Source organism: Coloeus monedula (assembly GCF_965178545.1).
Source record: "Coloeus monedula genome assembly, chromosome: 15".
Taxonomy (NCBI): Eukaryota; Metazoa; Chordata; class Aves; order Passeriformes; family Corvidae; genus Coloeus; species Coloeus monedula.
The window spans coordinates 10,483,276-10,496,811 of NC_138795.1; the positions used below are offsets into that span (position 1 = coordinate 10,483,276).

General features: G+C 43.3%; 1 protein-coding gene across 1 annotated transcript in view; it reads left to right on the forward strand.

The window, feature by feature from the left end:
• FSTL4 (follistatin like 4) overlaps window positions 1-13,536 on the forward strand; it is a gene marked incomplete at its 3' end in the record, with an annotated part of 226,337 nt that overhangs the window by 114,037 nt on the left and 98,764 nt on the right. The window contains exons 5-6 of the mRNA XM_082291254.1: window positions 7,102-7,292; window positions 11,733-11,853. Coding sequence (XP_082147380.1) covers window positions 7,102-7,292; window positions 11,733-11,853 — 312 coding nt within the window. The remainder of the gene's footprint in view (window positions 1-7,101; window positions 7,293-11,732; window positions 11,854-13,536) is intronic.

Here is a 13,536-nt window from a genome sequence, read left to right on the forward strand (position 1 = left end):
GAAACGGTCAATTCCAAAAAGGTTTCTTGATGTTCTCCTCCTGCAGCTGCACTTGCTCAGAGGAGTCTGTTCATGTAAACTATTGAGAAAAGCAGTTATTTGCTTCTTTGCAACTACACAGGAAAATTAGGAGGCAAGTCTAGCCAACTTCTCCATGCATGTGCAGAAACAAGCAATTAAAGGAAGAAGAAGACAGATAGAAAGAGACAGATAAAAAATTTGCATGGCAGAATGGGGATTTGCCAGGAGACCCCTGAAGAACTGAAGTCATCTTTAATTTTCCTGTCCCCATGTAAACCTGTTCTGTCGTGTCAAACAGGCCATGAGACAATAGATCATTGGGGTAAAGAGTTCACATAATGTCTCACTCAGGTTCAGCAGTCTGATGTTTTGGGACCACATTTCCACTGTTCAGCATGCCAACACTTTCATTTTGTATGCAGGAAAATGGGCTGGTGCTGATGAGGAATTTTGCCATAAATGGCACATGAATTAAGGAGCCACACTCAGAAATAAATTCATAACATTTTAGTTTAGTAATTTTCTGATCCTTCTAACAGTGCCAGATAAAGCTTGAGTGAAGCACAGTAAAGGATGGGCTGTTTTGAAAACAGAACTTTTCTCCAACTCCTTTAATTTTTTCTAGAAATGTTATTTTCAGTAACCATATCTTTTTTGCCCTATGGATATGGATGAGAAAACAAAGCTTAGTGCTCTCATCTCCTGCACTGAATTTCTTCCTGGAGCTTGAAAACTGCCATAGGAACAGCTGAAAATAGTCAGCATGGTCTGAGAGGAACTGTCAAATAAAATTACACCCCCAATGCTTCCTGTCTTGGAAATTACACTCTTCAGCCTGCTCCAAACTGCTCTTTGTTACCACATTTGGTGGTGGTGAAGGGTTGCCCTGAAAATTAGTGCCACTGGAGTTCCCTCTTCAGTGGTGGGTTATTTGTACTGGGTTGTTATCATCCATGGGGACAGTGAGCAGGAGCACTGTCCTGTTGTGGTGGGTGGATTTCAGGCAGGTGATGGTGGGATCCAGGAGCCAAACAGGGCTGGGAGCTCTGCATGGGATGCCTGGTTGTTATGTCCTATCTCACTTGCAGTGATAACACACTGAGTCTAATCCTTTGTTGGGATTGGCAACACATTTACAGATTTTCAAGGTCTGGAGGCCAGATGTGAGAGCATATGGACTGGGTACCCGTGCTCCAGCTGTGTGGAGATGCCACTCAGGGGAAACTTCTGCAGAGTTTTGGAAGAGTCACAAGAAGTTTGAATCTCTGTGTATGCCTCTTTGTGTGTGTCTTAATAATCGCACACTCTCAGCCTGGATGCTAATGGCTGCACAGCTTCTCTCACTGGTTTTAGGAAGAGCTGCAGGTGCCACCAGCCATTCTTGCAGCCTGTGTAGTTTAGCTCAGAAATAGCTCAGGAACTGGTTGGACTCAAATCTTCTGAAGACTTCTGTGTGTGTTTAGGCTCACATCTACTCTCAGGTGATCCGCACACCAAGGTCTCAGAAATTGGTGCTCTGTAGGTGTTATCAAATCATTTTTGATATTTAAAGAAGTACTGACATTTCGAGTAATCATTGCATTGTAAAGCACCTTGCACAGTAATATTTCACTGGGAGATTAGTTTCCCCATCAAAGCAAGCTCTGCACTTCCTCAGTTTATTTTTATTTTGTACCCTACATTCCTTTGAAGGACACTTTCATCTCCAGCCTTGCTGCTCCTCCATTATCTGCTTTTAGTCAGAACTGGGTTGAAGATTGCTGTGGGATCCAAGTGTAAAATGCTGCAGCAATTCACAGAAACCAGGAGTAAAATTTTTAAAGAGGACAATTATTGAGGGAGCTGGATTAATGATCTGTCATCACAATTTAGCCACATTCACCACTGACCTTTCACAGGGAGGATGCTCTTGATAAATGTAGTTCATTACTGAATTCTGACATAAAAACGGAATGGCATTCTGTGTTTCTTGGCAGGCTGATCAATATTTTATCTGCCAAAGCATGCAGAAGTGCTAAACAGGATGAATTACGTCGCTGCTGCAAAACAGAGCAAGAAGCAGCATTGCTTGGAGTGAGCAGAGCATTTAAATGTGACAGTTATTTGCCACATTTTAGCAATCAGACCTTCATATGCTGGATTTTTCTTTTACTCATCTTCTGTCTTACTGTTTTTCTTTCCCTGTCTCCTTTTTTGTTGTTGTTGTTTTTTGGGGGTTTTTCGGGTTTGTTTTTTTTTTTTTTTTTTTTTTTTTGGTTGTTTTTAATTCAAACAGTTCCAGGCTTCACTGGGTTTGAAAATGCTCTAAACTGATAAGAAGGGCTTGTTTCTTTGGAGATCTTCCCCAGCATGAAGGGGGAAATAATGGACTAGAATTGGAGAATCAGTTTAGGGCATGACAGAATAGCAATTTTAGCTCATCCAGAATTTGCATGGGCGTCTCTCTGTGTGTTGCTTCCCCAGTTGTGGGGTGGGGATGGTGCCTGAGTACACGCAGGGGATCAGCTGGCAGTACCACACAGGCACCTGGAATGCATGTGGTGGCATTTCTGATATTCAGAAACAGGGAAGGGAAGGAACCCTTAAAAACCCATCTCTGAAGAGCAGTGATGGTCAGCTAAAATCATAGAATCAGAAAATCCTGAGTTAGAAGGAACCCACAAGGATCATCAAGTCCAGCTCCTGGCCCTGCACAGGATAACCCCAGAAATCCCACCCTGTGCCTGAGAGCATTGGCCAAATGCTCCTTGGGTTCTCTCAGGTTTGGCGCTGTGACCATTCCCTGGGGAGCCTGTTCCAGTGCCCAGCCACCCTCTGGGGGAAGAACCTTTTCCTAATATCCAACCTAAACCTCCCAACGCGGGTTGCAATGGTGAGCAGAATCCAAATCCCCAGGAAGCCCTAACAAGGAAACCAAGCTGAGAGACATCCATTAGCAAGACCTACCAAGGAGAGCAGCCTGAGATGAGATAAACTGCTAATGATGAGCAAAGGAAACTGGTTTTTTTTGTTCTTTATGTTGCAAAGGAAGCTGTTGGGGGCAGTCAGCAGAGAGAGAGAGAAGAATGGGAATAAGTGAGAGGGCACACAGACAGCTTTTCTGACATTCTTTTTGCTTAACAGTCATGTTTATAATACCTGGAAGAACAGAACAAGAGGTGGCAGAAGCCTAAAGAGACAGTATTTAGTAGATAAAGTTGGTAGATCCTTGGCACAGCATAAGAAGATTACACATGTCAGGACAGCAGGAGAGGGTGGAAGGGAAGGAGAGAAAATACAAAGCTTTGTGCTCCAGGACCTGTAAACCAGCTCAGTGTCAGCAGTCTCTAGGAAACATAGGTTAAAAGATGGAATAATAATGCCTAGTAAATGAGGGGGAGGATCTTTGCTACAGAAGAATCTTGCTGTCTTTGGCATTGGCTTCCTGTATGTTTCACGTTGCCTGAATGTGTCTCCTCCCTAACTTGGCTGAGCAGGCAGTGTCTTTTCTAGGATGCCCCCAGCATCCATGTCTGGTCACTGCAGTGTCTTAATTTGTTTGAAATAAATAGCATTAGATCTGGGTTGTGCAGCAACACATCAGCTCAGATGTCCCAAGCATAGATAATTTCTGAGCTAACACTTTGGCCAGACTTAGGATAAAGTTACAGTTTCAGGTCAGAGTACTTCCTTTCACCTGGAGTAATTTTCCCTCTGTTCTTCCACTACAGTAAGAATAAGTATATAAATTATACATATATATTTATATGCATATATATATTACAGTTGTAGTGCATTTTTCTATCGATCTTTTAGTTCAGTCAAAGAAGCAAATTACCAATCTCACACCCTGGGACAGAACTTTATTGCTTTTACTCGTTGCATGCTGCTAAACAGCTCAGCACTGCTGGTCTGACCAACTGCTTGTGCGTCACTGCAGCCCTCAGATGTCTGGGATGCCAGGGAAAACATGCAAAGGTGTGAGACCCATTCAGTCTGTCACATCCACACTGTGGAGAGAGGCTTGGGATCCACTTCCAACAGAGCTGGAGAGTGGTTTTCTCCAGAGGAAAGTGAAGGTAATGAGATTTTGGCCAGTTTTGACAGGGACCAGAAGCACCTTCTGACTTTCTGCCTGCAGCATATGTTAACTACATGTGAAATTGGACTTATTTTTTAAATAAGAGACATAATTGTCTTACTGCTGGTTTTCTTTGATGTGTTCATCATGGACTGGCCTCACCTGTGCAAGATGGGGGTCTGCTGCATCCGTGATCCTGAACACAGCAACAGTGTGATGGGGAAAAACGTATTGTGTGTTTATAGCAGGATTTGGGAACTGCTGCCAGTGGCTGTCACCAGCTGTGTCCTTCTGTGCTTTCCTTTATTTCATTCTTAGTGCCCATCACACTTGCCTGGAAGCTGCAGCATGGCTGTGACCCACTGAACATCCCCAAGTGCACACATTTACCTTGGGCTGGCTTGCAGCCCAGATCAGTGTGTACTTTTTCAAGAAAAGCAGTTTTGTGGTAGCTTTGTTTTCTGAGCATGGAAAAATCCAGGAGGGTTGTAATTTAGTGAAAGGAGTTCACTGTCTCCTGGCTCACACCATGCTTGAGGGAGCTGGGGGATTCAGCCTGAGAAAAGGAGGCGCAGGGGGTCCTTCTCACTCTCTGTAACTACTTGAAAGGTGATTGTAGCCAAGAGATCTCTTCACCCAAGTAGTAAATGAGAGGATGAGATGAAATGGCTTCAAGTTGTACCAGGGAGGCTTAGGTTGAGTATTAAGAAAAAATTCTTCACTGAAAGGATTGACTCCAGTCTGCCCAGAATAGTGGTGGAGTCACGATCCCTGCAAGTGTGAAAAAAACCCCATGTAGATGTGACACTTGGGGACATGGTTTAGTGCTGGGATTGAGGGAGGAAGGCTGGGAAAGCCCTGCCCAGGTAACAGCAAATATGTGCAAAGATAGTCCCAGGTGCTGAAAACAAAACTTCTGGAGGGTGTAAAGGAAGAATTTCTTTGGTGTGTGCTTGCAGGGAGCACAATGTAAGTGGGTCAGCCCACCCAGGTGTCACCGTGCATGTTGCCTGTAGCTGTGCTGGTGCTCACTAATGGAAACCCCAAAGCAGAAACAGAAGTGGAAGCAAATTAAATCGCTTTCCCTATCTTCATTAGCCCTAGATACTTTTCTGGGATTAACTTTTAACTGAAAATAAAACTCCAGCTCAGAGAAGAAATATTATTGCAGTAGCTGAAACAGTATTTGCAACAGAATGGCTTGATTAAATGGATACAGTAATAAGTTTTTCTCTTAAATAAGCTGGTGATTGAATGAAAAAAAAATTCATACTGCCTTCACAAACCATCAAATGACATGGTTGGGAATAAAGAAGTCAAGAATAATAAACACAACTAATAGTAGCTGAATAGCCTTGTTTTTTCTGTAAAACAAGACTGATCCCATGTGGGACCCAATGCTTTTTGGAGGTTGTTTAGAGGGAAGGAAAAATTTATCAGCTACTTAATATCCCTGAGCAGCAAGAAACTCTCCAAACTAGATGGAACTGAATTCAGGATAGGAAACTAGCCTTGTCTTGCAGTTCTTGTTCATTTAGCAGGAGGGCACTGACCTGAGCATGAGCACATGTTCAACCTGTGTCTTCTCTCACCTTCTCAAGTCACGGTGCTTTTGAAGTTGTGAGCACAAAATATGAAGGGTAAAAAAAAAAAAACTTGACAGTAAATGGGTTTGCTATCAGAGAAGTGCCTCCCACCTGGAATTTTAATTGGGTTTTGGTTGGAGTGGGACCAAGAGGTCCAAAATGTTGCAGCTCAGCAAGAAAAGGACAGGAACATTAGTTGTCAGTGTGCCAGAGTCTTTGTTATTTTTCAGAGGAATAATGTTTAGAATCTTTGGGGAGCTGATCTACAAGGGTATTATCCCTTAAACTGAGGCAGGACCATATTCTCTTAGATTTAAGATAAAGCCTTAGATTTAATCCAACAGGATCAGTGATGGGATTTTAAAAAGTTTGTTTTAAAACCAGTATTGCAGAGAGTAAGGCTATTTACATTATAGGGAAATTACGTTATGGACATAAGGACATCTATGGGGAGCAGCTGAACGTGTTGATGCTGTTGGTGGGATATGGTTGATACCCATAGAGTGTGGGACAGTTGGAGCCTGAGGGTGCTCCAGGGTCTGCTCCAAGGCTCCTGCAAGGCACCAGCCGCTGTGCTCTGCACTAAAGCAAACAGATTTGCACAAAAAGACAGTTGCCATTTCTCATTCTGCTGAACTCTGCCAGACAACAGATGAGCAGAAAAGGGTCATAATATCTTATAGCACTTCATGCATGTGAATGTGTTTCACTGAGGAGAAGAGCTGTGGGAGAGCTGGATGCTGCAGGCACAGCATGAGTTTTCAGGGTCAGGAGGGTTCAATCTGATTTCTTCAGCCAAGCCAGAATCTCTTCAGGGAGAGTGGCTTGAGGGCTTTTCCCTGATAGTAACCTTTTTCCCCTGTTCAGGGGCTGAGGACAGTGTTTAATTCAGCCTGCAGTGGGGTGATGAGAGCAGGCACCAGTGACACCCCAGCTGCAGGGGCTCCCTGCAGCCCTGCACTCCTCACTGTCCTTCCTCTGACCTCCACCACCCCAGGCTGCCTCTAAGGGTTCCTTGAGATCAGCCCCATTTTCGGCATAGGGTGACACTCTGAGGTACCATTTACATTAGTGGAACTTTGTAAACATCAGGTTCTGCAGGTTTATTTTTTACTTTATAGGATAAATTTATTCATATAGAAAAGCATAAAGCCAATTTAATATTTGTGGGAGTTACAAACCTGAGTGTGGAAGTCTGTAACTGAAGTCCTATAAAATCTGGAAGGTAAAATGCTGGAGAGTATCCCTGACAGCAGGAATTAGAAAATCTGCCAGCTATTACAAAAGGTATCGACTACAGGAGCTCCTCAAGTGCAGAGCTGAGTGGGGCTGAATATGCAGACAGATGTGCCTAATTTTTCCCCTTAGGACCTCAGTCCTTTGAAAAGATCAAGGTAAATGCATGTGCTTCAGTAATGTTGTCTTATCTCTCAGGTGACACCTGCACAATGGCAGACTACAGCCGGCTCAAGAGCATCCTGCTGGACCTGCAGGCTCGCCGGCAGAGCCCGTCAAGCAGCTTGGCCAAGGACAGAGTAGCCCAGAAGCGCTTCCTAATTGAAGAGCTGTTTAAGCACTTGGATCTAAACAGTGACGGGCATCTCAGCAGCTCTGAACTTACTCAGGTGGGTTTATTGTTCAGTGAAAATGGAATTATGAAGTGGATTTTCATTCCAAGTGTGAATTGAATGTAATACAGCAGCACTCATGTGGGAATGGTCATTTGTACCTGTCCAGTCAGCAGCAGGTAAAGGAGGAAAATCTAACACAGTCAGTGAGTCTCTCTCTGCATCTCCCAGGAGTCAGTGTTGTCTCAAACGTTTGAAGCTCATCTCCAAACAAAAACCATGGCAGTTTTCCAGCCCCATCCATACTTCTCAAAATAGATACTAATCCTTGCTCTGCTAACTGACATCTGAAGTATTTACGGTTAGCTGGCTTGGGGAGAATGAATTTAGATTTTTTAGGTTAGGCAGAAATCTCTTAATTCTTCCTCCCTGCCTTCTGGACAGGCCATTAGCACAGAGTAATGTGACAGCAAAGTTGGAATGTTTTTCAACAGGTTTATTGTCCCAAAATCCCTGGGCAAATGCTGAAATGTTGATTAGCAGAACTTGATAGAAGAGGTGAGAGTTTGAAAAAACTGTGTCTTGGTTTGAAAGACAGGTGTCTGCCAAGGAAGGCAGGAGTCTCCCTTGAAATGGAAAAGAAAATGCAACCCCCTTCCCTCTGAATTATTATAATTTCGAAATTAAGGGGCTTTCAGGCAAAGATATGAGGAATAGGAATAACAGTTCTTTATTAATATATATATGTATGTGTATATATATATATATATGTGTATAACAAGGCAAAAAACCAACTATGTTTTTAAGTAACTATGTTAAGTAGTTAAGTAATTATGGCAGTAACAGCAAACAATCACAAACCCAGTCCCAGCCTTCTCGGCTGTCAGGCCCTTTCCCCTCGGGTGCAGTTCCGCTCGCAGCCGGCAGGGGCGCTGGCGGCTCCCGGTGAGCAGGGCAGGTGCGATGGTTCCCCCGCGGCTGCAGGGGGCGCTCCGGAGCGAGCTCGGGGAGCACGCGGCACCGGTGCCCTGGGATCCCGGGAAGGGATGGAACAAAGGCTTCACAAACCCCTGGGCAGCCGATCCCGGTGTCCAGCCAGACCCTCGGGAACAGCAGGCTGGAATGGCAGGGACGAGCGCAAATACTGGGTGGCAGACTAGATGGCTCGAACTCTGGAGCTGTAGCGGGAACCCTGGGAGGTCTTGACAGGCAGGATGTGCGGAGCCACAGAGTAGCGAGAGCTCGAACGCAGCAGCGGGGGCAGGGAAAGGTGGGTTTGGGAATCCTGGGGTTTCTCCGGTAGAAAGAAGGCAGCCGAAAGCCTGCAGTGCTGACGAGATAGCAGCAGCCTCTGTCTCAGTCTGAACACCGGAGCACCCACCGCCCACACACCCAGGTCAAAGAGAGTAGCTTGTTGGACCACACCCTCAGTGGCTAGCTCCTTTGTCCTCCCCAAATACCCAGCAATTTGTCGCCCTGGCAACATATATGGGAAAATTCCTCAAGAGGGGAAAAAAAAAAAAAGCCAATACAGAAGGGGAACTCCCAAAAAACCCCAACAAACTGTTATTTCTAATTGCAGGCGTGCTATGCTGTTGGAATTCATCTCATTGGTAAAGTGAACCAAACAGCCATCCCAGGCACTCGATCTGGGTACTCTGTGTCTTCAACTTGCTCTTTGCACATGCAGACCTGTGAAAACAGTCCTGTAAAATGTCTTTTCCATTTCATTATATCATCCAGAAAAAGAATTAGAAGCAAATGCCTTTTAAAAGCCTTTTGGAAGCCGGTCCTATCTGGGACCTATTCCAGTTTCCAAAGCCGTCCCATCACAAAATTATGGAATGGTTTGGGTGGGAAGGGACCTTAAAAAGCTCATCTCATTCCAACCCCTGCCATAGGCAGGGACACCTACCACTAGACCAGGTTGTTCAGAGTAAGTTCACCCTTGAGTGTCTCATCCGCACTCTCACTTCCCAGGGAACACAGAGCATGTTACAGGCATGAGCCTGCTGCTCCCTGAGCTCACTCCTTTCCAGGACAGTTTGTGCTGCATTTTAGTCCTCAGGCTGTTGACAGGATGCTCGATACTTTCCACACAATGCAAAGTGTCAGTGTAAATTTCCTTATTATCTCAGGGCTATGAATATATCCAATATTACCTCTGAAGGCAATGTTTTTTTCATAAAGACATGGTAGCTATAAGAAAACACCTTTATCTGAATTCAAAGCCAGCTTTTACATAGTGACATCTAAGTGTCTGTTCTACTCTTAAATTTCTTTGCCCTTTTTACATGAAACTTATTTCACTGTGATTTTAAAACTCTCATGGAAATAAAGGTTTGGCACCCTGGAAGCCATTGTCATTGCAAAGGAGCACAGACTCAGTGTTGTAAGGTCTGCCTCAGAGTTCCTCAGGGCTTTGTTTGCAGAGGTGCCTAGAGCCCAGGTCTCTCTCACAAGTGCAAACACAGACCTTGGCTACTCTTATTTTAATTCTTCTCACTGTTACCAAATCAGTAAATGTGCCTGAACATCTGGAGCCCACTACAGTTTGATGGACCAGAATAAGTTCAGCCTCAGACAGGAGCCCTCTCACCCAACCATTCTCCATACAATCTGACCACCAGCATGGCTGGTTTGACAGTGGGATCACCTCTCAAAAGACAAAATATTGCCTATTAATGCACAATTTAGATAAGCCATGAGTGCTTTCAATCCTGAGCTGAGTGGCTCTGGTCTTGGGCCCCTTGGTGGCAGCATGGCTGAGTCCCAGCTGGGCTGGGGACACATCTGTGGGGCTGCTCTGCACTCTCACAGCAGCAGGATTCACAGTTAATGTGTAGCCTGCCAGTTCTTTATTTTTCTCTTTAACAAGATGATTTTTATGTGCTCTTACCAGACCAGTTTATCCACCCAGGTTTCAAGGGACATTTTTTTAGGTAATGAGCAATTTTTAATTACCCAGGTTATAGTCTTAACAGAACTTTTCTTGCTTCATTAGGTAGATTTGTGATTGATTTGCATTAGCTCTCTATTTTGAAGCTCTCTGCAACTTTAAATTTCCTCTAAAGATGGGAATTTCATTGCCCATGGGCAGAGGAAGCTGAGCTGAACATGATGCAGTGACATCTTGTTCCCTCTGACTGCTGGATGAGCTGGTGCTGTGCCTTTGCTTTGTTTTATTTAAAAGAAAAATAGTCTCTCGAGCACTGTAACCTTGTCTGCAAGCAAAAATTCAAGGCAGGTAACTTGCACTGCTGCAGTAAAAAGTAATTTTTAAGACCTGGAGGTGGATCTTTAGGAGGCTCATTGCAGAGGGATTCACCCCAAAGGAGAATCTCTCCAGAGGGAATGGTCCTTCATCGATGCAGCACCCATTTGTTTGTCCTCCACAACAGAATTGCTTTGAGCAAAAAAAATGGCAACAGATGGCCCATCCCCTACTATTTAGAGTTGTTTTGCCTCCTGTCTACTGGTAGACCCTATCCAGTATTCTCCCTCTGGACCCAACGGTGAAATTCCCATGTGGTTTTGCAACCATGGATATATAAGGCTGTTAACAATGGTGGTAATTGGAATGTTACTTCCATTTAAATATTTAATGTATTTTAAAGTCAGATGCATAAATCTCCTACGTGTGTCACAGCTGAAGTGTTTTCCACTGGTTTTTTTTCCTGACGTTAAATCAAAAGGACTGGTCAAAACTTACAAGTCTTATGAAAAGTTAATCAATTTTCAATACAAAGGGTAGACAGAGGGAAATTTCCATCTTTAGAGGATTGATCTTGGAAGTTATGGTTGATCTCACTTTTATTGAGTATTTTTTACTTGCTAGGTGAAGGGTCATTTTTTTAGCATTATTACTTTAAATTGCTTCAATATAATGGGTCAAGACTAGAATAGTAAATAAAAGAGTCCTTGGCCTACAGGAAAAAGCTTTCCTGTCTGGAAGATGCAACACTGCAGCAATTTTCTTCATGTTCTATGATAAATTCAGAGAACCCAAATGAAGTGTTGAGAAAACAAAAGAAACAAACTGTCAGGGGCTGAAAAAGCACATTAGATTGAGTACACCGTCCACTGTTGCCTGTTCTAGTCCTAAAAGCAGGGAATACAATTTTGTCCTTACTTACAGAGGAGAAGAAGAAGCAGACTTTCCTTTTTCCATGTTGAATATTTATTTTTCTGTCCATTTTCAAAGTGAAAATGCATTTCTGTGCTACTGGTGAAGGAAGGGGCTCTTCAGTCCATGGTCCATGACGTGCTGCAGGAATACAAATATCTTGATAGAAAGCAAATATGTAATGATAGATATGATAATATATATCTGTATATGTCCATATATCTCTGTATCTATAGATAGATAGATAGATAGATAGATAGGTAGGTAGAGATCTCCCCAAAGGTCATGTCATGGAAAATCTGCCAGGTGAGCCATGCCAGCAGTGTGTAGGATTACATTAAATGTATGGTTACCCGTTCTCTTTGCTACAGCTAATGAAGAAGGAGGACCTGGAAGATGATTTACTGGGTTGTACACTTGAAGACCTTCTCCAGTTTGATGATTACAACAACGATGGCCACCTGACTCTGCAGGAGCTCTACACAGCCTTCCGTGAGTCCCTGCTTTGGTCTGTCCTGGGTGTTTGAAGCATGTGAATATCTGTGAGGGCACTGTTGTCTTCCCACACATGGTCAGCAAAGATGATCCCTTTTTTGTCTTTAATGCCATGAAAATACTTTGGAAGGCTTATTTCCAAAGGTGTCTGTGCTCCACAGGCTAAGCATGAAGCAGGAGGTTGGTACAGGTGTGTCAAGTTTATTGTTTTCTTCTGTGTTTTGTTGTGCTTCTTGTTGATGGCAAGGGAGAAATTGTGGCCTGGCCAGGTCTGTAGAGTATGTGGTTTGCGTAAAGAAACAGGATGGAAACCTGTCCAAAGGTCCTGTGGTAATATGAGTTAGTTTGCTTTGGAGAAGGTGTTTTACTGAATATTTTGCCTGGGAATTATGTTTTCTGCATTTTGTTTCCATGTTAATAAGTGTATTACAGTGTGCAATCGTGATACAAATCTCAGCATCCTATGCAAGGATCTGGGGATCACAGAGCTACTTAAACAGTGGGATATAATAAATACTTGTGTTATCCCATTTGTCTTCATAAATTTATGTTCTCGCTTTAAGTTAAGCATTTGTTGAAATCCTTCCCAGGACAAGGCCCACACTGTCTCCTTCATCTGGGTGATAGAAAGTTGTATTAATGCCTGTTCCTTTGTGATACTAAAGAAAAAGGGAAATGGGCAGGGTTATTCAGTAATCAGGATAGTGAGCTACAGAGAACGTGGGTGTGGTTAAGACATTAAAACTAAAGCAGGATTCAACCATTGACTCTGTTGAGTGCAGGGAAAGGGCCAATAACCAGCTGGTTACCTCTTAAGCAGGATTCATTTTAAAGATGGTAATGTCTGTTTTCTTGATTTACAGCTTTTCATTTACAGAAACCCAACTTTAGATAATAATCACAGAATGGTTTGGGTTAGAAGGGACCTTAAAGATCATCAAGTTTGATCCCCCGGCCATGGACAGGGACACCTTCCACTTGACCAGGTTGCTTCAAGTCCCATCCAACCTGGCCTTGAACACTTCCAGGGATGGGGCAGCCACAGCTTCTCTGAGCACCCTGTGCTAGGGCCTCACACCCTCACAAGGAAGAATTTCTTCATAAAATATCCAATCTAACCTGCCTTCTGTCAGTTTGAAGCCATTCCCCCTTGTCCTATCATACCATGCCCTTGTCAAAAGTCCCTCTTCAACTCTCCTGTAGGCCCCCTTTAAATATTGGAAGGCTATTTAAAGTGCTTTAAGATTAGCCCCAGTTCTCAGCTTGGACCTGTTTGAATCACACATGCATTTAATTCAATAAGCACACTCAAACCAGCAGATACACAGTAAAACATAAAATCTCATACATTAAGAAGGCCTAAAGTGTAGTAAACCAGCTATAAAGGTTTGACATGCAGTTATTTGGGAGCATATTTGGATCAATGGGTTCTCAAAGTCACATCAGCTTGAACCTAAATTCTAAAATTCCAAGAATTATTTATATGGGTTTTTGATTCAGTGAATTTTAAGTAGGAAATGAAAATAAGACAAGTACAAAATATTAGCCAATTAACAGCTATTATACTGATAAACTGCAAAACTATCATAACAAAACCCAAGGTGTAGCAATGACTGTTTGTCAAAGGGATTTTGTATCTGAACAGAATTTCTCACCATCTGTAGCTGAAAACCAGACTGA